Source organism: Heptranchias perlo, chromosome 16 (assembly GCF_035084215.1).
Source record: "Heptranchias perlo isolate sHepPer1 chromosome 16, sHepPer1.hap1, whole genome shotgun sequence".
In the NCBI taxonomy this organism is placed as follows: Eukaryota; Metazoa; Chordata; class Chondrichthyes; order Hexanchiformes; family Hexanchidae; genus Heptranchias; species Heptranchias perlo.
The window spans coordinates 1,611,250-1,631,415 of NC_090340.1; the positions used below are offsets into that span (position 1 = coordinate 1,611,250).

Below are 20,166 nucleotides of genomic sequence, written 5' to 3' on the forward strand. Positions count from 1 at the left end.
CACTGGATACAGGTGTGGTGCAGGAGGATTGGAGGACTGCTAACGTTGTACCATTGTTTAAAAAGGGAGTGAGGGATAGATCGAGTAATTAAAGGCCAGTCAGTCTAATCTCGGTGGTGGGCAAATTATTGGAATCAATTCTGAGGGACGGGATAAACCGTCACTTAGAAAGGCACGGACTAATCAAGGACAGTCAGCATGGATTTGTTAAGGGAAGGTCATGTCTGACTAACTTGATTGAAATTTTTGAGGCGGTAACAAGCAGGGTCGATGAGGGTAGTGCATTTGATGTAGTCTACATGGATTTTAGCAAGGCTTTTTGACAAGGTCCCACATGGCAGACTGGTCAAAAAAGTACAAGCCCATGGGATCCAAGGGAGAATGGCAAGTTGGATCCAAAATTGTCTCAGTGGCAAGAAGCAAAGCGTTATGGTCAACGGGTGTTTCTGTGACTGGAAGGCTGTTTCCAGTGGAGTTCCACAGGGCTCAGTACAAGGTCCCTTGTTTTATGTGACATAAATGATTTGGACTTAAATGTAGGGGGCATGATTAAGAAGTTTGCAGATGATACAAAAATTGGCCTTGTGGTTGATAGTGAGGAGGAAAGCTGTTAGACTGCAGGAAGGAAGAACAAACGAGAGGGCACAACTCTAAAAGGGGTACAGGAACAGAGAGATCTGGGGTACATGTGAACAAAACATTGAAGGTGGCAGGGCAGGTTAAGAAAGCGGTTAAAAGCTCATACAGGATCTTCGGCTTCATAAATGGAGGCATAGAGTATAAAAGTATGGAAGTCACAATGAACCTTTATAAAACACTGGTTCAACCACAACTGGAGTATTGTGTCCAGTTCTGGGCACCGCACTTCAGGAAAGATGTGAAGACCTTAGAGAGGGTGCAGAATAATTATTTACTAGAATAATTCCAGGGATGAGGGACTTTAGCTACGTAGATAGGCTGGGGAAGCTGGGTTGTTCTCCTTGGAACAGAGACAGTTGCGAGGAGATTTGATAGAGGTGTTCAAAATCATGAAGGGTCTAGACAGAGTAGATAGAGAGAAACTGTTCCCATTGGCGGAAAGGTCAAGAACCAGAGGACATAGATTTAAGGTGATTGGCAAAAGAACCAAAGGTGACATGAGGAAAATCCTTTTTACACAGCGAGTGATTAGGATCTGGAATGCACTGCCTGAGGGGGTGGTGGAGGCAGATTCAATCATGGCCTTCAAAAGGGAACTGGGTAAGTACATGAAAGGAAAAAAATTGCAGGGCTATGGGGAAAGGGCAGGGGTGCAGGACTAGCTGGATTGCTCTTGCATAGAGCCAGCACAGACTCGATGGGCCGAATCGCCTCCTTTTGTGCTGTAACCTTTCTATGTTTCGAAGATATCAATGGACTGGTCAGGTGGGCAGAAAAGTGGCAAATGGAATTCAATCCAGTGAAGTGTGAGGTATTACATTTGGGGAGGGCAAACAAGGCAAGGGAGTACACAATAAATGGGAAGATACTGAAAGGTGTAGAGGAAGAGAGGGATCTTGGAGAGCATGTCCACAGATCCCTGAAGGTAGCAGGATAGGTAGATAAGGTGGTTAAGAAGGCATATGGAATACTTTCCTTTATTAGCTGAGGCATAGAATATAAGAGCAGGAACTGTATAAAACACTTGAGACCACAGCTTGAGTACTGTGTACAGTTCTGGTCATCACATTACAGGAAAGATGTAATTGCTCTAGAGAGGGTACAGAGGAGATTTATGAGAATGTTGACAGGACTGGAGAATTTTAGCTATGAGGAAAGATTGGATAGAGATAGGCTGGGGTTGTTCTCTTTGGAACAGAGGAGGCTGGGGGGAGATTTAATTGAGGTGTACAAAATTATGAGGGACCGAGATAGAGTGGATAGGAAGGACTTATTTCCCATAGCAGAGAGGTCAATAACCAGGGGGCATAGGTTTAAATGTGATTGGTAGAAGGATTAGAGGGGAGCTGAGGAAAACTTTTTTCAACTAGAGGGTGGTGGGGGTCTGGAACTCACTGCCTGAGAGGGTGGGAGAGGCAGAAACACTCAACTCATTTAAAAAGTACCTGGACGTGCACCTGAAGTGCCATAATTTACAGGGCTATGGACCAAGTGCTAGAAAGTAGGATTAGGCTGGGTGTCTTATTTTTGGCCGGCTCGGACATGATGGGCCAAATGGCCTCCTTCTGTGCCTTAAATTTTCTATGATAATCTCATCACCCCCTCCCCCCCGTTAATCTCATCACCCCCTCCCCCCGTTAATCTCATCACCCCCCCAGTTAATCTCATCACCCCCACGCCAGTTTGGGAAGCTCTAGCCCAGATAATGTGCAGGGGTGATGGTCTGGCAGTTATACCAGGATTGTTCCATATGTGGAAATCTGCCACTGACCCTACTGGAGTTGGCATGGTCAGCAAGGGGCCCTTCAGGAAAACCATACCCCCTGGATGCTCTCTTTACAATGAAGGCTGTTTCAAACACTAAATATAACTGTACTTCTAACCCCCTCCATCCCCAGCGTTGGGGGTCCAGGCGGGCCCCGCTCCCCAGCGTTGGGGATGAGGGACTTCAGTTATGCGGAGAGACTGGAGAAACTGGGGCTGTTCTTCTTAAAGCAGAGAAGGTTAAAGGCATTCAAAATCATGAAGGAATTTGATAGATTAAGTAAGGAGAAACTGTTTCCAGTGACAGAAGGGTCGGTAACCAGAGGACACAGATTTAAGGTAATTGACAAAAGGACCAGAAGGGAGATGAGGAGAAAAAATGTTTACGTAGCGAGTTCTGTTCTGAAAGGGTGGTGGAAGCAGGTTCAATACTAACTTTCAAAAGGGGGTTGGATGAATACTTGAAGGGAGAAAATTGCAGGGCTATGGGGAAAGAGCAGGGGAGTGGAACGAATTGGATTGCTCTTTCAAAGAGTCAGCCCAGGCACGATGGGCCGAATGGCCTCCTTCTGTGCTGTAAGGTTCTATAATTCTAAGTAGCTGCCTGCTCTACTGTACATTGGAATACGTTAAGTAGCTGCCTGGAATTCAAAGATAACCACCAGCTTGTCTTCTCCACTACCAACCGTCTTCTCAAACCCCTCTCCCCTGCCCCCTCCACTCTCACCTCCAACAAGCACGAAGATTGAGACCATCCGTTCAGCTGCCTCTGCCTCTTCTCACCCTTTTCCTAGCTCACCAAGCCAGACTTCCTCCAAGGTTCCCCCCTGCCCTAGCCCTGAACTCATATCTTACATAGAGTTACAGCAAAAATACAGCACAGAAACAGGCCATTTGGCCCAACTGGTCCATACTGGTGTTTATGCTCCACACGAACCTCCTCCCACTCTACCTCATCTCACCCTATCAGCATATCCTTCTATCCTTTCTCCCTCATGTGCTTATCTGGCTTCCCCTTAAATGCAGCTATGCTATTTGTCTTAACTACTCCTTGTGGTAGCACATTACACATTCTTACCATTCTCTGGGTGAAGAAGTTTCTCCTGAATTCCCCATTGGACTTATTAGTGACTATCTTATATTTATGACCTCTAGTTTTGGTCTCCCCCACAAGTGGAAACATTTTCTTTACATCTACCATATCATTACCTTAAAGACCTCTATCAGGTCACCCCTCAGCCTTCTATTCTAGAGAAAAGAGTCCCTGCCTGTTCAGCCTTTCCTAAGGATATCCTCTCAATTTTGGTATCAACCTTGTGAACCTTTTTTTGCTCCCTCATCAATGCTTCTATAACCTTTCTATAATATGGAGACCAGAAGTGTTCACAGTACTCCAAGTGTGGTCTAACAAAGGTTCTATACAAGTTTAACATAACTTCTTTGCTCTTCAATTCTATCCCTCTAGAAATGAACCCTAGTGCTTGACTTGCCTTTTTTTAAGGCCTTATTAACCTGTGTTGCTACTTTTGGTGATTTGTGTGTGTACCCCTAGATCCCTTTGCTCCCCCATCCCATTTAGACTCTTATTATCCAAGCAGTATGTGGCCTCCTTATTTTTCCTACCAAAATGCATCTTTTTCTAGTTTCTCTCCTATCTCCCCTCATGCCCTCTCCGAGCTCATCTTGTCCATGAGACCCACCTCCTGCTTCCTCGACCCTATTGCCACTAAACTGCTGACCACCCAACTTCCCTTCTTGGCCTCCATGTTAGCTGAAATTGTTATGCTTCCTCTCCTCAGGTGCTGCTGTCATCACCCCCTCCTCAAAAAGCCCACCCTTGACCCCTCTGTTCTTGCAAACGACCACCCCATCTCCAACATCCCTTTCGTCTCCAAAGTCCTTGAACGTGTTGTCGCCTCCCAAATCCGTGCTCACATTTCCCACAACTCCATGTTTGAACCGCTACCACAACACTGAAATGGCCCTTATCAAAGTCACAAATGTGTGACCTATGTGACTGTGACGATGGTAAACTATCCCTCCTCATCCTTCTTAATCTGTCTGCAGCCTTTGACACAGTTGACCACACCATCCTCCTCTATCGCCCTTTCTCCATTGTCCAGCTGGGTGGGATTGCGTTTGCCTGGTTCCATTGCTATCTATCTTGTTGTTGCTAGAAAATCACCTGAAATGGCTTCTCTTCCCGCTCCTGCACTGTTACCTCTGGAGTCCCCCAAGGATCTATCCTTGGCCCCCTCCTATCTCTCATCTACATGCTGCCCCTCGGCGACATCATCTGAAAACACAATGTCAGGTTCCACATGTATGCTGATGACACCCAGCTCTACCTCACCACCACCTCCCTCGACCCCTGCACTGTCTCTGATTTGTTACGCTGCTTTTTTTTATTCGTTGTCCGACATCCAGCACTGGATGAGCAAAAATTTCTTCCAATTAAATATTGGGAAGACAGAAGCCATTGTCTTCGGTCCCCGCCACCGACTCCATCCCTCTCCCTGGCCGCTGTCTGAGGCTTAAGTAGACCATTCGCAACCTCGGCGTCCTATTTGACCCTGAGCTGAGCTTCTGAACACATATCTGTAACGTCGTCCATCTCCGCCTCTGCCTCAGCCCATCTGTGCTGAAACCCTCATCCGTACTTTTGTTACCTCCAGACTTGACTATTCCAATGCTCCCCAGGCCGGCCTCCCATCTACCACCCTCGGTAAACTTGAGCTCATCCAAAACTCTGCTGCCTGTATCCTAACTTGCACCAAGTCCCGTTCACCCATCATCCCTGTGCTCACTGACCTACATGTTGTTGGACCAGCTCCTGGTCCGGCAACGCCTCGATTTTAATATTCTCATCCTCATGTTCAAATCCCTCCATGGCCTCCCCCTCCCTATCTCTGTAACTTCCTCCAGCCCTACAACCCTTCGAGAACTCTACGCTCCTCCAGTTCTGGCCACGCGCATTGCCAATTTCCATTGCTCCACCATTGGCAGCCGTGCCTTCAGCCGTCTAGGCCCCAAGCTCTGGAATTCCCTCCCCTAAACCTCTCTGCCTCTCTACCACACTCTCCAACTCGCTCCTTAAAACCTACCTCTTTGACCAAGCTTTTGGTCACCTGTCCTCATATCTATTTATGTGGCTCAGCATCAACTTTTGTCTGATAATGACCCTGTGAAGCGCTTTGGAATGTTTTACTACGCTAAAGGCGCTATATAAATGCAAGTTGTTGTTGTCTGCCTGCCCTAATGCATTACATCGAGGCACGAACAGAGCACTCCAACTTTGCCCCTTTTTACCAGATTTTACAGGTTTTGAAAGCTTAGTTTGATTTTTTTTTTGCACTGTAATCCCCCTTATTTGTAATTGTAGGAGAACAGCTTCCTTCAGAAACCAGTGTGTCTGGGGTAACTCTGTGTTATTCAAGTACAGAGAGCCAGCAAAAGATTGAGAAGTTTGTGAATGATGCAGTAAAAATCCAGCAGGAGACTCTGGCAGAACGGCAGCAAGAGGCCAAAAGAGAAATAGCTGAGACAGACACCGAGGACCAGCAGATTGGATCACATCCAGAGACGGCAGACCAGCAGATTGGATCACATCCAGAGACGGCAGACCAGCAGATTGGATCACATCCAGAGACGGCAGACCAGGCTTGCAGTTCGGGTGGAGAAAGTGATACTGAGCTTGTGAAATCAGAGGAAGGGATTTTCTCACCGTCACTCGGGACCTCTGACCGATTGCTGAGCACTGCCTTCGGTGTTACTCCAGGTTAATATATTTGCAAATTGCCTCTTAGTACTTTTTGATTGTTTTTTTCACTGAAACTTGCAGAGAAATCATTAACAGTAAATCAAGAAGGGCATTGTCCTGTTAAGACATCTGATGTTGACATCAGACAAGCAAAGTTTACTTCCCATGCTGCACCTTGCCTCGATTAATCAGCCACTTATTCCGTGCTATCATTCATATGTGGGCAGTTTTGAATTTACTCGCTAATGTTATCCTCCAAGTTTGCTAAGGTGTTGCCGTTAAAGTACTTTTAGATCTTATCTACTTTATATTAAAGAGTTCACATTGCCCTTCATGAGGCACTCAGTTCTCAGAGGCTTTCCCCACTGTTGAACCCAATTTGAGAGGGCTCCTCAGCAAGGACTTGCTCACATTACATCACCTTTACTGTGCACTGTTGGAGCTCCAAGATGTGCCTCTGAGACCTACACTGTCTCCTATCTGTGCACTGCACCTTACTATAGATGGAGGACTCCAATACAGAGCCAGAACCCTGGTCCCCAGATCGCGGTTCAATCTGTTCATGTTTGGGACTGTTTTTGCAGACAGCACTCCAGATGTGGAGAGTCTGCCAGCTCTTGCTGTACTTGTCGCAGGTATCCTTCGGAGACAAAACTGCTTGGAGTGTCCTTCGATGATGAAGGTTTTTTCAATGAGCAGATGGAGGTTTGCACTGAGAAACCTAACTTCCATAAGGGAAGGTGGTACCAATACTGGCCATAGGATTGGTCTTTTCAGGACCCACTTCTGAGTGACAGGCTGTTGTTCCAAGACTATATTGCTAGATGGCCAACTTCTACACTGCTAGAGAGTGAGGAACCTCTGCTGGCCCCACCTTCCTTTGCCTGCATTTACTGGGCCAGGTTCTTCAAATAATAAATTGTTGCAACTCCCTGGCGCTGGCCTAGTGCCAGGAACGGGGACAGCTTGTGGGGCTTAAGGCTGCTGTGGGAGATCTAAAGACAGAAGGCCTCAGCCCGAGGATCCACTGGGAGCCTGGAAATTAAAGGTAGGACTTTCCCTTTTGGGCTCTAGTGCCCTGCAGCCTGGCCCCCTCAGACCCTCCAATCTGAGGGGTCCCAAGCAGAAGACCTACCGTCAGCTTCTTCCAGTGTCCTCCTGTCGCCCATAGAGGAACCTTTGTTAGCAGGGCCAGGACCGCCCTCTCACATCAATTCCATGGCTGCGCAGGCCTTGCAAGCTGATCATCTACCCCCCCACCACCCCTTACCCAGGGAAGCCCCGGGAATCCGAGAGCAACATAAAGGGGGCAGATACCCAATATCGTGCCTCTCTGCCCCTATTTCCAGTCATTAGCAGTGAGCAAATAATCGCCCCCTCCAGGCACATACAGGAAAATCGGCCTTAATATCCTCTATCCACTTCCTTTATCCACTTGTGACATTTGAATCGAAAGAAAGTACAGGGTTTCTATTTGGTCCCTGGAGACTACATGGAATCTGTGTGAACTTTCTGTTCCAGTTGTCCGTTTCTTACAGTTTCAGAGCAGAGGTGTACTGTTCCACCATTGTCACCTTCACTTCCGCTTCAGTAACCCCGACTGATCCTTGAGTGAATTGTTTCTGGGCAACTGTCTCAAACTTCAGAATGCCAACCATTGAGACCAGTCACTCGGGAAGATTTTTTTTAAAGTTATTTGAAATATTATTAACACTTGCTGAACCCTGTCATTTTATAGTGGTACTGCGGCCTGTTCAAAACTTACTTGCTCAATTTGTCTTTCTAATCTTTGTTGTCAGATATGTCATCAAAGACGATGGCTGCTCAGAGGGTTCTAGTGACGGAACTGGTCAAGACGGATACTGTAGAGACCATCGATTTGGAAGGGGAAGGAAAGCTGTACATTGATGTGAGTCCAGGAGCTACCCTTGCAGAAGTGATCAGAACTTACCAACTTTAAAGGCTTCTTTGAAAAAGTCTTCAGATATCATAATAACAGGAATCGCCAATTAAGTCCCTCGAGCCATTCAATTAGTTTATGACTGATTTCCACCTTAACTCCATTTGCCCACCTTTGTACCATATCCCTTGATACCTAACAAAAATCTATCAATCTCAGTCTCAAAGACTCCAATTGATCCCCAGCATCCACAGCCTTTTGAGGGAGAGAATTGCTGATTTACTATGAATTCGATCCTAAATATTTGTGGGAAATGTTTAATGGAATAGCATTTTTCAAGGACACTAGTGAACTAGTTGGGTTTTTATGACAATCAACAGCTTCATGGTCACTTTTAATGACACCAGTTTTTTTACTTACTAATTTTTTAATTGAATTCAAATTCTAAAACTGGCATGGTGCGATTTGAACTTGTGTTCCTTGCATTACTAGTCCAGTAACATAATCACTACACAAGTCTGGAGGTAAAGAAGACGTGGATAAGGGGTTGAGATAGGTGTGGAGGCAGGTGAAATTAGAGGTGGAGGTAAGCACAATAGAGAGGATATGGGGTCTGAAGTTCAATTTGCATTCGAAAGGGACATTAAGCTTCTGAACAGCCTGACAGAATGGGCTGGGTGCAATCTGTAGCAAGGGAGTGCAGTTTGTGGGGGAGCTGAAGGTGTTGGCATTGGTGTTCCAATATTGAGCTAAGACTCATCCAAAGTTAAGACTCATCCAAGATTGGGTATTGGGAAAACAGATTGACAGCATAGAGGCAGTCAAGAGTTGGGAGAGGTGGACGAGGGTGTCGTGGGTGAACTGACCCCATGTCTGTCGATGATGTTACTGAAGGGTAGCACATGGACGAGGAAGAGGAAGGGGCCAACAATGGATTCTTGGGGACTCCTGAGATGATGGTACAGGGGTGCGTAGAGAAGCCATTGCTGGAGATATTCTGGCTCTGATCAGATAGGTAGGAGCCAAGCCAAGCAAGGGCAGTCCAATGACACTGGACGGTGGAGAAGAGGCATTGGAGAAGGATGGTGAGAGGGCAAGGAGGGATAAAGCACCTCATTCACAGTTACATGTCGTTTGACTATGTTTAATGCTGGGGTGGCATAGGAATGGGCTCCCTTCATCTATGAATGTCATTCAAAGTAATAAACTCTGATCCAAACAGGAGGGGGATTCATTGGGATACTGTGAGATGGGCAGACTCTCTTCACACTGGAGGGTTTCAAACAGAGAGTCATGGGAGAGATGCGCACAGAACTGGGAGGAAACAGCATATGGAAGAACATTAGGGAGGAAAGGGAAATTGGAGATGAGGTAGTAATTGATGAGGGGAGAAGGTTTGTGGGTGGGTTTTTAAGGAGCGGGTGATCAGGAGAGTTTTGAAGGGAGGAGGGAGCCAATGACAGTGTTGGTGCATGGGGGCAAAGAAGGGGAGTTGAGTGGGAGAGGAGCAAGGAATGGGTCTCCTAGATGAGAGGGCCGACGAGATTGAGCGAAGCAGCAGAGAGATGGGGGCTCAGGGTCAGTTTGGGAGGGGACAGAATGGGAGATTAGGGCCTGGGGGAAGGGGGGACATGCATTGGGGCAGCTGCACAGAGTCTTAATCTTGTTGATGAAGAAATTCATGAGCTTCTCATTGAGCAGGCTAAAGGGTCTAAATGGCTGATTCCTGTTCCCATGAGATTAGGCTCAAGAACTTGGTTACAATACAACAACAACAACTTGCATTTATATAGTGCCTTTCACGTGCTAAAACATCCCAAAGCACTTCACAGGAGCGATTATCAAACAAATTTTGACACCAAGCCACATGAGATATTAGGACAGGTGACCAAAAGCTTGGTCAAAGAGGCAGGTTTTAAGGAGCGTCTTAAAGGAGGAGAGAGAGGCGGAGAGGTTTAGGGAGGGAGTTCGAGAGCTTAGGGCCCAGGCAGCTGAAGGCACGACTGCCAGTGGTGGAGCGATTAAAATCGGGGATGCACAAGAGGTCAGAATTGGAGGAGCGCAGAGACCTCAGAGGGTTGTAGGGCTGGTGGAGGTTACAGAGATAGGGAGGGGCGAGGCCACCGAGGGATTTGAACACAAGGATGAGAATTTTAAAATCGGCTTTCCCGGACCGGGAGCAAATGTAGGTCAGCGAGCACAGGGGTGATGGGTGAACAGGACTTGGTGTGAGTTAGGATCCAGAGGAAGGCCTCTTATGTGCTGGGCCTGTGGAATACTCTGTGCTGACATGGCTTTCATATTGTGGGAAGCATTTAAAGGTACATTGTTCCAATGATGTTTCCCCCTGTTTGGATCAGAGTCTATTAATCTGAATGCCATTGATAGATGGTGGAGACTGTACTGCCAGTCAGTAATCTAACACCGTATAGTAACCCAGCGCTAGTGTAGGTTTTGAGGTGTTCTAAATCTAAATTATGAAACAAAATCGGCAGAGGCACCCAGCACAGTTGCTCATCACAGACACTCTGTAAAAAGGAGCATTGTGTGAATGGTGATGAATTTAATTCTGGGCTGAAATTTAATCTATTTGTGTTTCGGGTGATGTAGCCTCCATTTAAAGATGCTGTGCTTACATTCCTTGTATGATTTTAAATCAATTCTTTGTATGTATCCAGATTCATAAAGGTATGCGATATTAATAGCCTCTAGTCAATAGCCTCCAGCTTCCTGCTTCTTTACAGGATCTACCTGACTTGGAAGACGTAGATATGAGTGACTCATCGGAGCCTGAACTGACTGTAAGCTGCAAGGTAAAACACGGAGCTTTCTCGACTGTACTTCCATTCAAGTTTCTTGATATCTGCATCTAGACTGAGATTGTTATATTAATGGTCTGTCAGTCTGTCCATATGTCTGTCTGTCCATCAGCCCATCTAATTAATAGTCTGTCGGGCAAAATTGCTGATTTGGCTCAAGTCTGCCATTGAGGGAATAAACACTATGGGCGGATAAATCATTCCCAGACAGTGCTCCTGAACCACTACACGTGCCTGCACCCTACACAGCTGACACAGAATGTGAAGCCAAGTCACTTCAATTTGAGCCTAGTGCTCCCAGTATTAGGGGTCAAGCAAGGAGCGCACAAGGTTCAGGGGCTGTGATTTAAATACAGCTCATGTTTAGCCTCCTTCCAAAAGGCTAACTTACAATACATCTAACAATACTTCACTGTAAGTGAGTTGCTGCATCACCGAGGTACAATATACAGCACTTTGACCTACCAGTAATACAGAGTGGTCTGCACAATTGAAAGGGCATGAGCAGTGGGCAAAATGTTTCCCCTGTGGTCCTTTAAATGAGGTAAACGCCAAGCATTCTGCCCATATCCTGAGAGGGGATAACTATCAGGAAAGACTGAACAGATGGGGCTCTTTTCTCTCGAAAAGAGGAGGCTGAGGGGTGAAATTATGAAAGGGTTTGATAGGGTAGACGTAGAGAAGATGTTTCCACTTGTGGGGGAGTCCAAAACTAGGGGCTATAAATATAAGATAATCACTAATAAATCCAATTGGGAATTCAGGAGAAACTTTTTTGCCAGAGAGTGGTGAGAATGTGGAACTCACTACCACATGGAGTAGTTGATGTGAATAGCATAGATGTTTTTCAGAGGACACCAGATAAACACATGAGGGAAAGGAATAGAGGGTTACGCTGATAGGGTTAGATGAAGAAGGGTGGGAGGAGGCTCGTGTGGAGCATAAACACTGGCATGGACCAGTTGGGCCGAATGGCCTGTTTCTGTACTGTACATTCGATGTAATATCCAATACCTGCATGTTCACTCCTTCACTTAAGGTGCCTGTTGGCCTGAGCACTTGACTCAAACACATCTTCTCTCACATTCCTTACAATAATATATGTCCCTGTTATATGTGCTTGCAGGAGATGGCTGCACATAACCGGTGTCAGCAATCTGCAGACAGGAGGCAGTTCACTGAATCTGCATCCCTTGACTCCTTATCAGAAGATTGCCGTGGAGATTCTGGGTTTAGTATTGGGGAGAGAATGGGAGAGGGGGAGGTGGGTGACCTCCTTCAAGCTAATGGCTACTATCAGGCTTTGCTTTTCATTCCTTATCCCCTTATTCATTCATTCCTTCACTTCCTCACAGGCATGCATTGCAGCACTCTAGTATAACACAGGGCAACATCCTGCCATGTAAAGCTCTGACTGCTGTCGCTCTGCTGCTTCTCTAGATGCCAAACGACCGATAGTCATTAAGCCCAATCAAGCAGCTCGCGGCTCCCTGCACTATCCACTCCGACACTAGCAAATATAAGCACAGATCCCCAGTCTAGAGGCATCACTTCGAGAGTTCATAAAGGAGTACTTGATGAAGCATAGAGCATGAGTGAGGAGCAACAAGCACAGGTGTAATTGCAGAAGCCTCAACCTCTGTCTGGAGGGCCCAATTTGAGGGCTCATCCAGCTGCTGTGCCCAGGGATTAGCACCTTGCTACCTACAAACACAGTTCATCAGCACTTCATGGAGTCATTTGAAAGTATGCCGAGCAATATGGAGGAGCCCACTACCTATATCTGTGCAGTGCTACATGACCCACCTGATCAGGCTACAGACCACCATGGAGAACATGGCCACTCCAGGGCAATCTGCAGCAAAGCCCCCACTAAGCCAAGGTCTCAAGTTCAGTCTTCACTTCCATCATGAATGCTATGACGAGTGCTCCTCATATCTTGGCTTCCAGTCTACAACAGTCACTTCTGTCAGGGGAATCACTGTGTTGGGGAACCAAATAATTCAGGGCTTCAGCGAACTCACAGCTGTCGTGCAGATCTCTGGCCATACTGAGGGGATGGCAGAAGCTAGCATGGATGATGGTGATGTCTCTCGGGGCAACGCCACATCCTTTGCACTCAGGTGCCTCACTCAAATTATAGAATCAGAGAAAGGTTACAGCACCAGAAGGAGGCCATTCGGCCCATTGAGTCCATGCAAGAGCAATCCAGCTATTCGCACTCCCCTGCCCTTTCCCCGTTGCCCTGCAAATTTTTTACTTTCAAGTACTTACCCAGTTCTCTTTTGAACGCCATGATTGAATTTGCCTCCACCAACCCCTCGGGCAGTGCATCCAGATCCTTACCAATCGCTGTGTAAAAAAGTTTCTCCTCATGTCACTTTTGGTTATTTTGCCAATAACCTTAAATCTATGTCCTCTGGTTCTTGACCCTTCCGTCAATGGGAACAGTTTCTCTCTCTCTGCTCTGTCTAGACCCTTCATGATTTTGAATACCTCTATCAAATCTCCTCTCAACCTTCTCTGTTCCAAGGAGAACAACCCCAGCTTCTCCAGTCTATCCATGTAACTAAAGTCCCTCATCCCTGGAATCATCCTAGTAAATCTCTTCTGCACCCTCCCTAAGGCCTTCACATCGTTCCTGAAGTGCGATGCCCAGAACTGGTTGTGGCCGAACCAGTGTTTCATAAAGGTTCATCATGACTTCCATACTTTTGTACTCTATGCCTCTTTTTATAAAGCCCAGGATCCAGTATGCTTTTTCAACTGCTTTCTCAACCTGCCCTGCCACCTTCAACGATTTTGTGCACATATACCCCCAGATCTCTTTGTTCCTGTACCCCTTTTAGAATTGTGAATCTAGTTTATATTGCCTCTCCTTGTTCTTCCCACCAAAATATGTCACTTTGCATTTTTCTGCATTAAATTTCATCTGCCACGTGTCCGCCCATTCCACCAGCCTGTCTATATCCTCTTGAAGTCTATCACTATCCTCCTCACTGTTTACTACCCTTCCAAGTTTTGTCTGATCTGCAAATTTTGAAATTGTGCCCTGTACACCCAAGTCCAAGTCATTAATATATATCAACAAAAGCAGTGGTCTCAGCTCTGACCCCTGGGGAACACCACTGTACCCCTCCCTCCAGTCCGAAAAACAACCATTCACCACTACTCTCTGTTTCCTGTCACTTAGCCAATTCTGTATCCATATTGCTACTGCCCCCTTTATTCCATGGACTGCAATTTTGATGATAAGCCTACCATGGGGCACTTTATCAAACACCTTTTGACAGTCCACATACACCAAATCAACTGCATTGCCCTCATCTACCCTCTCTGTAACCTCATCAAAAAACTCGATCAGTTTCGTTGAACACGATTTGCCTTTAACAGATCTGTGCTGGCTTTCCCTAATCAATCCACACTCGTCCAAGTGACTGTCAATTCTGTCCCATATTATCATTTCTAAAAGTTTTTCCCCACCACCGAGGTTAAACTGACTGGCCTATAGTTGCTGGGTTTATCATTACACCCTTTATCGTCTGCAGCTCGAGGAACTTCGGCTCCGAGCTGCAGACATTGCGAGGCATCAGGGAGGGAGAAAGTTACCTGGACACTTTGATCCAGGTGGCAGTCACGCCTCTTAGACAAAATTCTGTAGAATTGGCACGTGCTCAGGGACAGGAGGGTGTGACTGCGAGTGAGGCAGGTACGGGGATCCAGGAGGTAGCATTGCAGGAGCCCCAGCCTCTGCACTTGTCCAGTAGAGGTTCTTGCAGCCCTTGTGGAGAGTGCAGGGACTGCAGGGAGGATGAGCAAACTGGCCACGGCACCGTGGTTCAGGGGGCCATTCAAGTGAGGGGAATAAAAAGGAATGTGATTATAGTAGTCGACAGTATAGTTAGAGGGATAGATACTGTTCTCTGCAGCCAAGAGCAAGAGTCCCGAAGGCTGTGTTGCCTACCCGGTGCCAGGGTTAAGGACATCTCCTCCGGGCTGGAGAAGAACTTGGAGTGGGAGGGGGAGGATCCAGTTGTCGTGGTCCACATAGGTACCAACGACATAGGTAGGACTAAGAAAAAGGTTCTGCTGAGGGTGTTTGAGCAGCTAGGGACTAAATTAAAAAGCAGAACCACAAAGGTGATAATCTCTGGATTATTACCTGACCCACGAGCAAATTGGCACAGGATAAATCAGATCAGAGAGATGAATGCGTGGCTCAAAGATTGGTGTGGGAGAAGTGGGTTTCGATTCATGGGGCACTGGCACCAGTACTGGGGAAAGAGGGAGCTGTTCCGTTGGGATGGGCTTCACCTGAACCATGCTGGGACCAGTGTTCTGGCAAACCAAATAACTAGGGCAGTACAGAAGGCTTTAAACTAAATAGAGGGGGGGAGGGCTCAGGTGGGGCGAAGTTTAGATTGATAAAGAGAAAAGACAAGGAAGTAGTACAGGAAAGTAATGGGGGTAATGATAAACAGAGTGTGTCAGGAAGGGACAGAGCGTACAAACATAAGAGTGCACGAGCAAATGGGGCCGGGGTAGGAAAGAATGGTAAAAGACAAAATTAAAGGCTCTTTATCTGAATGCGCGCAGCATTCAGATAAAGATAGATGAATTGACGGCACAAATAGAAACAAATGAGTATGACCTCGTGGCCATTACAGAGACGTGGTTGCAAGGTGACCAAGGTTGGGAGCTAAATATTCAGGGTTATTTAACATTTCAGAAGGACAGGAAAAAAGGTAAAAGTGGTGGGGTAGCTCTGTTAATAAAGGATGAAATTGGTATAATAGTGAGAAATGATCTTGGCTCAGAAGATCAAGATGTTGAATCAATTTGGGTGGACGTAAGAAATAGCAAGGGAAAGAAATCACTGGTGGGAGTAGTATAAAGGCCTCCTAACAGTAGCTACACTGTAGGGCAAAATATTAATCAGTGAATAAGGGGGACTTGTAAAAAAGGTAATGCAATAATCTTGGACGATTTTAACTTTCACATAGATTGGACAAATCAAATTGGCAAAAATAGCCCTGAGGAGGAGTTCATAGAGTGTATTAGGGACTGTTTCTTAGACCAATACGTCAGGGAACCAACCAGGGAACAGGCCATTTTGGATCTGGTAATGGGTAGCGAAACAGGATTAATTAATGATCTCAAAGTAAAGGATCCCTTGGGAAGCAGTGATCATAACATGATAGAATTTCACATCCAGTTTGAGAGCGAGGATCATGGGTATGAAACTACTGTATTAAACTTAAATAAGGGCAATTACAAAGGAATGAGGGTGGAATTGGCTAAAGCGGACTGGGTAAACAGATTAGATGGTATGATGGTGGATAAGCAGTGGCAAACATTTAAAAAGATATTTTATGACTCGCAACAAAAATATATCCCTGTGAGGAGGAAAGACTCCACAAAAAGGGTGAACCAACCATGGCTAACTAAGGAAGTCAAGGATGGTATCAGTTTAAAAGAAAAAGCATCCAACATGGCAAAGATTACTGGTAAGCCCGAAGATTGGGAAAACTTTAAAAACCAGCAAAGGATGACTAAAACAATAATGAAGAGGGAGAAAATAAATTGAGAGTAAACTAGCAAGAAATATAAAAACTGACAGTGAAAGCTTCTACAAGTATATAAAAAGGAAGAGGGTAGCTAAAGTAAACATTGGTCCCTTAGAGGATGAGACTGGGGAAATAATAATGGAAAACATGGAAATGGCAGAGGAATTGAACAGATATTTTGTATCTGTCTTCACAGTAGAAGACACTAATAACATACCCATAATAATAGAAAATCAAGGGGCAAAGGGGAGGGATGAACTAAAAACAATCACTATCACGAGGGAAAAGTACTAGGTAAACTAATGGGTCTAAAGGCTGACCAGTTCCCTGGACCTGATGGCTTGCATCCGAGAGTCTTAAAGGAAGTGGCTACAGAGATAGTGGATGCATTGGTTGTAATCTTCCAGAATTCACTAGATTCTGGAAAGGTCCCAGCAGATTGGAAAACCGCAAACGTAACACCCCTGTTCAAGAAGGGAGTGAGACAGAAAGCAGGGAACTATAGATCAGTTAGCCTAACATCTGTCATTGGGAAAATGCTAGAATCCATTATTAAAGAAGTAGTAGCAGGACATTTGGAGACTCATAATACAATCAAGGAGAGTCAACATGGTTTTATGAAGGGGAAATCATGTCTGACAAATTTATTAGAGTTCTTTGAGGAAGTAACGGGCAGGGTGGATAAAGGGGAACCAATGGTTGCAGTATATTTGGATTTCCAAAAGGCATTCGATAAGGTGCCACATAAAAGATTATTGCACAAGATAAGAACTCATGGTGTTGGAGGTAATATACTGGCATGGATAGAGGATTGGCTAACTAACAGAAAACAGAGAGTCGGGATAAAAGGGTCATTTTCAAAATGGCAATCTGTAACTAGTGGGGTGCTGCGGGGATCAGTGCTGGGGCCTCAACTATTTACAATATATATCAATGACTTGGATGAAGGAACAGAGTGTCTTGTGGCCAAATTTGCTGATGATACAAAGATAGGTGGAAAAGCAAGTTGCGAGGAGGACACTACGGGCTCTATTTTAGCACCCGCAATCGGGTGCGTTCCTGGCGGGTGCGGAGCCCGGCTCCAACCCGCTCCATTTCCGGGTTCCCCACTGACGCGCTGACATGCGCGCGCAGCCCCCGCATGTGGGACTCCCGCCAGCAATTAAAGCCGCGGGGTGCCACTTAAGGTAATTGTTTTGGTATTTCAGGTCGTTTACAGACCTGATTAACATGATATTTTAGGAAGGTTGGGATTTTACAAACAACTGGGACTGTTTCCCGTACAGGGGGAAACACTCCCAGTTCAAATGGACGTGTTGCAGCCGTCAGCTTGTGGCAGCTGCAAAGGTCCATTTGACAGGTTGGGGGGGGAGACCCTCACTTATTGCAGGAGGCCACTCTGTCGCTTTGGACAAAGTTTGGCCTCCACCTCCATCCCCCTAACAACAAAATTCACCAACTTGCACACTTACCCCGGTGTCCAGACACATGTACCTACCTTGCGGACCCCCTCAGATGTACATCTTCCAGATGGGGGCCGCCGTAGTGCAGTCATGACCTCCTCGAGGGCGAACAGCCTCGCCGGCCACACCGTCCACCTCTGACACGTGGAGCTCCACAATACAGTGCTGTGACATATCCACCTGCACAGCAGGAGGGAGGGCAACCGCAGAGAGAGATGCGTCGCAGAGGGCACTACCCGCGTCGCAGAGGGCACTACCCTCGCCACAGGGTCCACAGACCGAGGCTCAGCTTCCTGGACCTCTCTGAGCAGCAGTGCACACGGAGGCTCAGAGTCACTCAACATGTAGACGTGGACATCTGCAGCCTCCTTCATGCTGAGCTGCTCCCGGCTGGCCCGAGCACCATCATCTTACCTGTCGCTGTCAAAGTCACCACTGCCCTCAACAACTTCTCCTTCGCATCCTTCCAGGGTGCCACCGGGGACATCACCGACGTCTCTCAGTCGTCTGCACAAAAGAGCCCTGCAAATACACCTACACCCACTCTGCAGTGACACAATGGGTGGCATCAGGTGTGGGTCTTCATTGTGATCCTCGGGAAAGGGCATTATTGCACAAACCAGACAAGATTCGCAAAGACGTGACAGTCGTGGTGATAACATAATATGTAATGTGAGTTGGTCAGAAATTAAATATAAATACAAACCATGACAAACCCTCAAACACGCTTGTGCATCCCCTTCATGCTCACAACACATTTGCCTGACGCTGCCTACTGCACATATGTGATGCATGTCCTGTGGCTGCAGCACAGGTAGTGGCAGGTTGAGTGAGGCTGGCCGTGAGAGAGATGCACGAGAGGGTGAGTATGAGATAGAGCCATGAGATTGTATGAGGATTGGGTTGAGTGGTAGTGGCGGGATGAGTACTGGCGAGGTGAGTAAGTGCAGATAAGATGAGGATAAGGTTTGAGTGAATGTGAGGGGTGATGTGACAGAGTAGTGTTGGCTGTGCAGAAGGAGATGTGGGGCGGGGGTGGTGATGTGGCAGACGGAGTGTAGGGGAATGAGTAAGTGTACTCACTTTGGCTGACCTACTTCGGTCATTGCAGCGCCTCCTGCACTGTAAGCAGGTGGGCGATATGTTGGTGGTGCAGGTGACCTCCTCTGCCACCTCGAGCCAGGCCTTCTTGTTGGCAGAGGCAGGCCGCTTCCTCCCGCCCGCCGGGGGGCAGATCTCTGTCCTCCCCCTCCTCCTCACCCCATTCAATGATACCTGGAGTGAGGCATCATTAAACTGGGAGCAGCCTTCCCCCTGGGCTGCTCCATGCTGTAATTTTTCCTATTTGTTGCAGCATCAGTCAGTGGAGGACTGCCCCTTTAAGTAGAGCTCCTCCAGCTGACAGACCTTACTGCACATCTGCAGTCCGCCCACCGCGCAGATCAGCAGTGGGGAACCTGGAACAAGAGGCAAGTGGATCCAATCAGCCTGCGATTGCACGCGGAGCAGACTGATTTTACCGGGCGCGTTACCCACGTGCCCAATCGCCCCCCCACCGCCATGGTAATATCGAGCCCAATGTGTCTGCAAAGGGATATTGACAGGTTAAGTGAATGGGCAAAAATTTGGCAGATGGAATATAATGTGGGAAAATGTGAAGTCATCCACTTTGGGAGGAAAAATAAAAAAGCAAAATATTATTTGAATGGAGAAATACTACAAAATGCTGCGGTACAGAGGGATCTGGGTGTCCTCGTACATGAAACACAAAAAGTCAACATACAGGTGCAGCAGGTAATCCGGAAGGCAAACGGAATATTGGCCTTTATTTCTAGGGGGATGGAGTATAAAAGCAGGGAAGTCATGCTACAACTGTACAGGGTGCTGGTGAGACCACACCTGGAGTACTGCGTACAGTTCTGGTGCCCTTATTTAAGGAAGGACATATTTGCATTGGAGGCAGTTCAGAGAAGGTTCACTCGGTTGATTCCGGGTATGTAAGGGTTAACTTATGAGGAAAGATTGAACAGGTTGCGTCTATACTCATTGGAGTTTAGGAGAATGAGAGGAGATCTTATTGAAACATACAAGATTCTGAGGGGACTCGATAGGGTAGATGCTGAGAGGATGTTACCCCTCATGGGGGAATCTAAAACTAGGAGGCATAGTCTCAGAATAAGGGGTCGCCCATTTAAGACGGAAATGAGGAATTTCTTCTTCCAGAGGGTCGTGAATCTTTGGAATTCTTTACCCC

General features: G+C 46.7%; 1 protein-coding gene across 3 annotated transcripts in view; it reads left to right on the forward strand.

Moving 5' to 3' along the window:
* dnaaf1 (dynein axonemal assembly factor 1) overlaps nucleotides 1-20,166 on the forward strand; it is a 178,378-nt gene that overhangs the window by 150,456 nt on the left and 7,756 nt on the right. For 2 of the 3 annotated variants that reach the window (XM_067997601.1, XM_067997603.1), the window contains 3 exons: nucleotides 5,786-6,181; nucleotides 7,963-8,072; nucleotides 10,808-10,876. In XM_067997601.1, coding sequence (XP_067853702.1) covers nucleotides 5,786-6,181; nucleotides 7,963-8,072; nucleotides 10,808-10,876 — 575 coding nt within the window. The remainder of the gene's footprint in view (nucleotides 1-5,785; nucleotides 6,182-7,962; nucleotides 8,073-10,807; nucleotides 10,877-20,166) is intronic. The other variant, XM_067997602.1, reaches the window with a different exon arrangement.